Source organism: Littorina saxatilis, unplaced genomic scaffold (assembly GCF_037325665.1).
Source record: "Littorina saxatilis isolate snail1 unplaced genomic scaffold, US_GU_Lsax_2.0 scaffold_1806, whole genome shotgun sequence".
Classification (NCBI taxonomy): Eukaryota; Metazoa; Mollusca; class Gastropoda; order Littorinimorpha; family Littorinidae; genus Littorina; species Littorina saxatilis.
Window position 1 is genome coordinate 922 of NW_027127024.1, and position 9,079 is coordinate 10,000.

General features: G+C 40.8%; 2 protein-coding genes across 2 annotated transcripts in view; one reads left to right on the plus strand and one right to left on the minus strand.

Annotated features, from left to right (window-relative positions):
* Nucleotides 1-1,135: 1,135 nt before the first annotated feature.
* LOC138955489 (isochorismatase domain-containing protein 1-like) lies at nt 1,136-5,931 on the minus strand. Its single transcript, XM_070327084.1, has 5 exons — nt 5,763-5,931; nt 5,340-5,387; nt 3,676-3,837; nt 2,512-2,628; nt 1,136-1,930 (listed from the first exon to the last, which is right to left on the minus strand). Exons 1-5 carry the CDS (start codon nt 5,889-5,891, stop codon nt 1,784-1,786), a joined length of 603 nt encoding a protein of 200 aa, XP_070183185.1. The 5' UTR covers nt 5,892-5,931; the 3' UTR covers nt 1,136-1,783.
* A 186-nt stretch (nt 5,932-6,117) lies between these two features.
* The window catches only part of LOC138955488 (SWI/SNF-related matrix-associated actin-dependent regulator of chromatin subfamily B member 1-like), a gene marked incomplete at its 3' end in the record, with an annotated part of 7,811 nt that continues 4,849 nt past the window's right edge, over nt 6,118-9,079 (plus strand). Inside the window, 4 exon segments of the mRNA XM_070327083.1 lie at nt 6,118-6,296; nt 6,896-7,001; nt 7,305-7,431; nt 8,030-8,167. Coding sequence (XP_070183184.1) covers nt 6,165-6,296; nt 6,896-7,001; nt 7,305-7,431; nt 8,030-8,167 — 503 coding nt within the window.

Sequence of the window (9,079 nt, forward strand, 5' to 3'; positions counted from 1 at the left end):
ATCATGTCCAATGTCTTCTACCTCTTCTTTGTTCATGGGCTGATACTCCCGAGTGTGTTTTTACCTGTCTGACCGTTTTTACCCTGCCATTCAGGCAGCCATACACCTCTTTCGGGGAAGCATGCTAGGTGCTTTTTCATGGTTCTATAACCCGCCAAACTCTGACATGGATTAAAGGATCTTTTGCGTGTGCATTTGGTTTTGTGCTTGCGTGTATATACACACAAAGGGGGATAAGGCACTAGCAGGTCTGCACATAAGTCTTTAAAATACCGATTAGGCCACAAAAAAAATTAGGTGTGGTTACGGTAACATAGCCAAAAAAAATAGGGTAGGTAGGTAGGCAATCACTTTTTTTTTATTAACTTTTTTTTCTAATGTGTACAAATTAAACCTACTTGACAGGGAAATAAGTGTGCGACACGGGCGCTTTCGCTTTCATTGCGTTTTTTGCACTCGTTTTTTTGTTTTTTGTTTTTTTTGTTTTGACAAATGTAATAAAAAGTTATAGGATCGGCCCCTAAAAATAGGGTAGGTCGGGTTACCGTAACCACACCTATTTTTGAGTCACTTGAGAAAAAGTGACTCTATGTTATCGGTCAGTGTTAGTCTGTCCGGCCGGCCGTCCGGCCGGCCGGCCGGCCGTCCGTAGACACCACCTTAACGTTGGACTTTTCTCGGAAACTATCAAAGCGATCGGGCTCATATTTTGTTTAGTCGTGACCTCCAATGACCTCTACACTTTAACGATGGTTTCGTTGACCTTTGACCTTTTTCAAGGTCACAGGTCAGCGTCAAAGGAAAAATTAGACATTTTATATCTTTTCTTGGAAACTATCAAAGCGATCGGGCTCATATTTTGTTTAGTCGTGACCTCCAATGACCTCTACACTTTAACGATGGTTTCGTTGACCTTTGACCTTTTTCAAGGTCACAGGTCAGCGTCAAAGGAAAAATTAGACATTTTATATCTTTGACAAAGTTCATCGGATGTGATTGAAACTTTGTAGGATTATTCTTTACATCAAAGTATTTACATCTGTAGCCTTTTACGAACGTTATCAGAAAAACAAGGGAGATAACTAGCCTTTTCTGTTCGGCAACACACAACTTAACGTTGGGCTTTTCTCGGAAACTATAAAAGTGACCGGGCTCAAATTTTATGTGAACGTGACTCATTGTGTTGTGAATAGCAATTTCTTCCTGTCCATCTGATGCCTCATATAATATTCAGAACTGCGAAAGTGACTCGATCGAGCGTTTGCTCTTCTTGTTTTTTTAGGCCTTAAAAAAACAAACCAAGACGTCTCTTTTTGACCCTCTCTTTCTAAATGAATTCTCTGACGTAAGAAGCCAAGCAAAATTTGAAAAGATGTCATAAAGTGAATAATGAGGCCATGTACAAATTCTCTCACTTCTTCTGCACGTCTGCCCAGGAAGTGACAAAGAATTTGGGAACGAAGATTGCCTCGGTGACTTCAACATATCAGCAGTAGAAAAATAATCTTAAGGTCACCGCCAGGCTGAGCAAGTATCGGTATGATATGTCATTATTGGTAAGAGAACATCCTCTGCAACAGATATTGCATCAATGGTCCCCTCCCCCAAAAGCGGCGTATGGCTGCCTTAATGGCAGGGTAAAAATGGTCATACACGTAAAATCCCACTCGTGAAAAAAAACAAAAAAAAACACAAATGTATGTGGGAGTTTCAGCCCATGAACGCAGAAGAAGTAGAATAAGAAGGAGCATGAATGACAAGTTTGGTACCAAGCTGCAACCAATTACAAGCTGGAGACGAGGCCCGACTCAGGGGCGCTGACTTTGATGAGGCCCTGAACTTCCTTGAACTTAGGGTGGTCTTTGTCCCCCACCAGCTGCAGCAACACCGCCTCGCTAGTAGTCACCATCGCTCCCATGTGGCCGAATCGCTGCAACCGTATTGAACATTTCAATCACAGAAATAAAAAGACCAAAAATACTGTACTCTTGTGTTTAACAAAGCCGATACGAATAACAAAATACGATCGTTGGATCTCTTCTTCGGGCACAAAAATCAGAAAAAAAGAAGAAAATCTTCTTTGTTCTGATTTTTGTGCCTGAGGAAGACCCCAGTGATCGAAATGTCGTGCTTTGTTATTCGTATCGTCTTCATTAAACACGTGAGTACAGCATTTTTTTTGTATTCTTATTTCTCGCTCTCACGCTTTTAATCAGAGAACAATACTCAGAGCTACTACATTCTTGGGTGTTCATTTCCGAAACAACACATATGTCTGCATGCATGCCTTTACTTTTGTTGTGGTTGTTGCTGTTTGCCATGTGCGTGTGAAGGAGGGGCGGGGGATAATTTTTATGCCATTTTCCCCGGCTGTATTGCGGATATTTTACATCAAAAGTCCAAAGCAATCCGCGTGTCCTCAACAATGCCTGTATGGTATGTACTGATTGTTTGAGATCTGAAAGCAACATTGACTTTTCAGTCTGCAATTAAACAAATACCTCTACTGACCTCTAGAGCAAATTTTCTGTCCATCTGACTGCGAGAGCTACAGCCATCAGCCACTACATGTACTTCAACCCCTCGCGCGAGGAGATCAATCACTGTTTGCTGAATGCACACATGGGTCTGGAAGTACACACATACACACAGTTTATGTACAAAGGTACACACTAAAACTCACTGGTAACACAACTCAATCTACTAATACAGACTCAAACACATGCAGACATGCATGTGCGCAAACACACACGCACACACACACACACACAAACACACACACACACACACACACACACACACACACAAATACACACACACACACATACACACACACACACACACACACACACACACACACACACACACACACACACACACACACACAGGGGAGAAAGACAGGTTGTTGTTTTTAACACCTGAACGGAAATTCCTATCAACATGCACTCTGCCCAACATTTCCAACATTTTTCAGAGGACTCCCCATTACACAACCATCCATAAATGAACAACGAATGAGAATAACCAGGAAAACAATAAGAACCTCCATTTTAAGACCCTCCAATTTAAGACTTCCTCCCTTTTAAGACCATGTTTTCTCAGACTTTCTGTTCTTACCCTCTGTAAATGTCCCCCCATTTTAAGACTCCCTCCTTTTTAAGACCTTTCTTTCTTTCTTTCTTTCTTTGGTGTTTGACGTTGTTTTCAACCGTTCAAGGTTATATCGCGACGGGGAAAGGGGGGAGATGGGATAGAGCCACTTGTTAATTGTTTCTTGTTCACAAAAGCACCAATCAAAAAATTGCTCCAGGGGCTTGCAACGTAGTACAATATATGACCTTACTGGGAGAATGCAAGTTTCCAGTACAAAGGACTTAACATTTCTTACATACTGCTTGACTAAAATCTTTACAAACATTGACTATATTCTATACAAGAAACACTTAACAAGGGTAAAAGGAGAAACAGAACCGTTAGTCGCCTCTTACGACATGCTGGGTAGCATCGGGTAAATTCTTTCTCGTCCCAACCAATATGGGACACCCCCTAACCCGCGGGGGGTGTTAAAGACCTGATTCTCTCAAATTTATCGAGGTCTTAAAAGGGGGGTTCCACTGTAATCACAAACTAGAATAAGGAACAAGAAAACAACAGAGCCATGCACCTTTCTCTCACCTCAATGCCAAAGAGAACAACGTGCTCCACTTTTCCGTCGCAGAGAGTTTTGAGTGTCCCTTCGACCTCTGGCAAGACCATGCTGAACTTGGTCTTCGGCACTTTGCACACAGCATTGCTCACGTCCAGCTCGGACACCGTGCTCCCCAGGCCTTTGGGATACTGAGGAAATACAATCAATAGAAATATTTGTACAATACAATATGATAGGATACATAGATAATACTACATGGCTTGCTGTGTCGTACCAGATTTACATGAGTTGCTTTTTTAAATATTTAACTGCCAGCGGAAGCGAGCTTTTCAATATTGAAAAAGCAACTCGTGTTAATCTGGTATGACACAGCAAGCCATGTAGTATTCTGTTTATCCTAGATACTGTACTTACATGAATTTTACTTAAAACGTCCCGCAGTCGAGGCATACAAATGGAAGACGCTTATTTTGGAACCTCGATCTCTTCCAAAGCCTTGTGCATTCTTCCATGTCAAAGCAAAGAAACGTCCCTTTAGAAAGTGTAGCGTAACGTGTTAGTTAAAAAAAACTCTTCCAGGGAAAACAGCAGGCGCAAAAGTATTTCCATAATGACGTTTGTCTTGGTGACTTTGGCATCATAAGCAGTGAAAAAGCAGGTCCCTACCAGACTAGTTTGACACGACCTCATTTACATAAGGCCAAAAAAAATAATAGGTGTGGTTACGGTAACATATCCAAAAAAAACAGGGTAGGAAGGTAGGCAATCACTTTTTTTTTTTTTACTTTTTTTTCTAATGTGTACAAATTAAACCTACTTGACAGGGAAATAAGTGTGCGACTCGGGCGCTTTCGCTTTCATTGCGTTTTCTGCACTCGTTTACTTGGGGGTTTTTTGGTATTGTTTTGACAAATGTAATAAAAAGTTATAGGGTCGGCCCCAAAAAATAGGGTAGGTCGGGTTACCGTAACCACACCTATTTATTTTTTAGGCCTAATATACACACATGTGGTTTGAACGATATTGTTATCTCATGAGTGGTCTCTCTCACATATGAAGAATAAGATACAATACAATACATTACAATACAATAATACTGTACTGTACTATACTAAACATGTACTGTACTATACTATACTACGTACACTTCACTCAGACCTTGGAACCCCTGTTTTGCACTTGGAGTATTCTCAAGCAAACTTGGTGTATTTTCAGAAAAATTAGCGTAAGAGAGAATTTGTAGTATGGCACGCAGTAAAATTGGATCAAATACAAGAACGTGGTGTTTAGGTTTTTTTGTTTTTGTTTAGTTGTTTTGTCGCTTTTATATAGTAGATTTTGTGTGTGTGTGTGTGTGTGTGTGTGTGTGTGTGTGTGTGTGTGTGTGTGTGTGTGTGTGTGTGTGTGTGTGTGTGTGTGTGTGTGTATGTGTGTGTGTGTGCATTCATGTGTGTGCGCGCATGCATGCGTATGTACATACATGGATGCTTGTGTGTGTGTTAGTGTGTTTCAAAAGTATATCTTATGACTGCCAGGATGTTTGTGAAATGGAGGTGGGTTTAACTACAAATAGAACCAAGTACAGTATTGGCAGTCAGAGAGAGATATGCATGCACTGTCACATTTTGAAAATTGTATCAATGTATAACACAAAGTCAAATATTTTACAGTCAAAACTTTTCGTTATTACCTGTTCTGTCACAACGAGAGGAATGTCCAAAATCCTGGTAGCCGCTGTCTGAAAGCCAAAAATGTACACATTATTTGCTTATTCATGTTAATGTATACACAACAAAATTTTTAAAAACAAGAATGGTAGGCAATTGGAACGTTTGTTATAGAGGAAACAAAACATTACATTTACCAATGTGTCGACCAAACGGTCTTTGAAGTAGACAGAAGACACTTATGAAACAGATAATGAACTTAGATCGCGTTGCTACTCGCTTGCAAAATGACGGCGAAGTAAATCTGTTTAAGAATTATTGTATGCACAACAAAACATTCTAATCTAAGGCCTTTTTCATGACTGAAATGGCCACTCCCCCCCACCCTCAGCCAACCTGTTCCGGACACACAAAAACAAGAAACACTGAAACTGTTAACATTTTACCAGTCTTTTGGCCACTTCAACGACTTCATTGAAGTATTTGATCACTGGCCTAAACCTCTCTTGCATGTCACACAGAAAAAACACAGTTCTGTTGAGTTTGATGTCTCCGAGTCTCTTTGGCTGAGCCATGATGTTGCTTTGTTGATTTCGATCGAGTTACTTCCCCTTACCAGCGAGCGAAGTCGAGGGAGTAATCATTGCAATATTATGTGTACATGTTTGGCCGAGAATCTCATGTCTTTCAATTACAGTTGAAAATCACAGTCTTATATGTTGTTTTATTCAACTGTTTTTTTCGATTAAAGTCCATTTGTACGTTTATTGTATCAGCAAAAATAAGATTGTGGGTACGCCTCGATTGAACAATGAACGGAGGGAGACCTACAGTAGCCTACACTCAAAATGGCGTCGAACACTGCTTCTCTTCAGAACTCGAATTCTATGACAAATGCCTCCAGCTCGAAAACGTTTGGAGATAAACCCAGAGCTTTTACGTTTGAAGATGGAGGTGAAAAGTACTACATTGGATCAGAGGTAAACAAATTCATTTTATCAGTTTATCAACATATTTCACAGTTGTTTGCAAGTGCAACCCAAAACAAAGGATGCTCTCCAGCCCCCCCCCCCCCTCTCTCTCTCTCTCTCTCTCTCTCTCTCTCTCTCACGTATCATCATCATCGTCAACACCACCATCGTTTTTTTCTGCAGCTTCTTTTAATTGTGTACGATTCTATAATGGCCTACTGTAGTTTGCTTGGACGATATATATATCTTCAAATGTTGCCTTTGACTTTGTCATGGATATTCGCATACCCTGTGCAAGCTCCCTCCTATTTCTGAATCCGTGTTGGTGCTGTTTATAGTGTGTTGCTGAAAATATAGTGGCATACTATAGACAGGAATGCTGTACAGTTGCAGAGCTTCATACCATATTCACCCCCCCCCCCCCCACACACACACACACACACACACACACTTCACCATACTGAACAAGGGCAAGGCACAAGCCGCTACAACTACAAGGCACAAAGCTGGACAGTTAACTAAACTCCTATTGTCAACATAACTCAATACATCATTAAATATGCAAACGATTTTAAATCACATCCTAAAATGCCTATTCTTTCATGCAGGTCGGCAACCATCTACGCATGTTCAGGGGGTCTCTGTATAAGAAATACCCTTCCATGTGGAGACGACTCATCACTGTTGAAGAAAGAAAGAGAATAAACACTATGGGTAAGTAACCAGTGCAGACTTGATTCAAAGGACATACAAGATCAAGCTGGGTCCTGATCCTGACCTGAGTAGATGACTGATGTGTGTGTGTGTGTGTGTGTGTGTGTGTGTGTGTGTGTGTGTGTGTGTGTGTGTGTGTGTGTGTGTTACTGTTAGAGAGAGAGGAGAACCATAACCATTCAGAGCAAAACCAGCCATAATTTGTCTAAAAGAAACCTTTTCAGTTGACTTGTCGAGAATGAGACTTATGTCTGCAAATTGTTTTGATTTTCAAAGAAAACTCTTTTCTGTCTTTCTCTTTAGGTTTTGGAATGCACAGTTTGGCCACCAACATCACTTTGTTGAGAGCAGTAGAGGTGGATGAAATTCTGGATGGCAATGATGACAAGTACAAGGCTGTTTCCATTAGCAGCGACACCTCTTACTCCAGGTAATGTGCTAAATCAGGAAATGAAGTACTGGTGACGGTAATAACTAATAATGGTATGATCTGTACTTACAGTACTTGTACTGATGAAGCCTCGAATTAAAAAAATGGTAATATTTGCCTTGTATTCTGATAGTGACATGTTGCTCTTTTTAATTTGAATATCCATGCTTGTTTCCTCCTCTTCTTCTTTTTTTTGTTGGGGGGGGGGGGGTGTAAAATGCTAAAAATGCATTTCTACACTGTACCGCTAACCCCCCTCCCCGAAGAGAGAAAACAATCTTAGTTATAACTTATATATTCTCAACTGGAAGATAGATGACATTGACAAATAACAGCTTCTTTGAATAAAAAACGAAAATTCTCAGGAGAACAGTCTTGTTTTCGAAGGTGATTAAGTAGTTGAACACTGGAATGGAGGAGGGGGGGGGGGGGGGGGGGGGGGAGCATGTACTGATGTAGGCTTCTGTCAGCACATTTTCAACTATCCTCTTTCGCACAGTCAGTTTCTTTTACTACTATTTCAAGTATTCTTCATAAAGTGGAATTTAGTTGCTGATTTAGTATTTATATTTCATTGTTATCGCTTTGAATTTCACAGGGATGCCAGAGCCAAAAGGGGAGCTACCTGGGCACAACCTTTACCAGCCAGTTCTCACCACCTGGATGCTGTCCCTTGTTCGACACACATCAACCGCAACAGACTGGGCAAACCCAAAATACGCACTTTTCCAGTGTGGTGAGCACCGTAGATATCACTTGTTGTTTTTTGGAAAATCTTAAACAGATGATGCAGAGTGCAAGTCGAAGATCTGAGAATGAAAGGGAAGTAAGCCATCTTGGTGTTTTTTTTAGCTTCGTTCAACCTAAAGTTTGTTCTGAATATGATTTTGGTCTCAAATGTTTCTGTAACTGTTACATTTTGAATAACAATGAGAAATACTGGCATTGAAGATTGGACGATGGATTGGGAGTACATGTCTCCGGAGGAACTCAAAAGAAATTTTGAGAACAAACTTTGTCTTAGTGACATCCTCACATGAGGAGTAGAAAAGTTGTTGTAAGGTCACAGTCAGCCTGTCCATGTATCTGTACAGTGGAACCTCCCATTTAAGACCTCCAAAAATCTGAGAAATTCAGGTCTTAAAAAGGAGGGAGTCTTAAAATGGGGGTACATTTACAGAGGTTATGAACAGAAAGTCTGAGAAAACAGGGTCTTAAAAGGGGGGAGTCTTAAAAGGGGGGGTTCCACTGTAATCAATCAATCAACCAATCAATCAATCAATATGAGGCTTATATCGCGCGTATTCTGTGGGTACAGTTCTAAGCGCAGGGATTTATTTTTGAGTCACTTGAGAAAAAGTGACTCTATGTAATCGGTCAGTGTTAGTCTGTCCGGCCGGCCGTCCGGCCGGCCGTCTGGCCGGCCGGCCGTAGACACCACCTTAACGTTGGACTTTTCTCGGAAACTATCAAAGCGATCGGGCTCATATTTTGTTTAGTCGTGACCTCCAATGACCTCTACACTTTAACGATGGTTTCGTTGACCTTTGACCTTTTTCAAGGTCACAGGTCAGCGTCAAAGGAAAAATTAGACATTTTATATCTTTTCTCGGAAACTATCAAAGCGATCGGGCTCATATTTTGTTTA

What these genes read in the sequence shown, in the direction of transcription:
- LOC138955489 (XM_070327084.1), bottom strand. Translation starts at nt 5,891, where the DNA reads ATGGCTCAGCCAAAGAGACTCGGAGACATCAAACTCAACAGAACTGTG. An exon ending in TTGAAGTGGCCAAAAGACTG is followed by an intron (nt 5,388 to 5,762) that starts GTAAAATGTTAA and finishes TTTGGCTTTCAG; the next exon opens with ACAGCGGCTACCAGGATTTT. An exon ending in TTGTTCTCTTTGGCATTGAG is followed by an intron (nt 2,629 to 3,675) that starts GTGAGAGAAAGG and finishes GTGTACTTCCAG; the next exon opens with ACCCATGTGTGCATTCAGCA.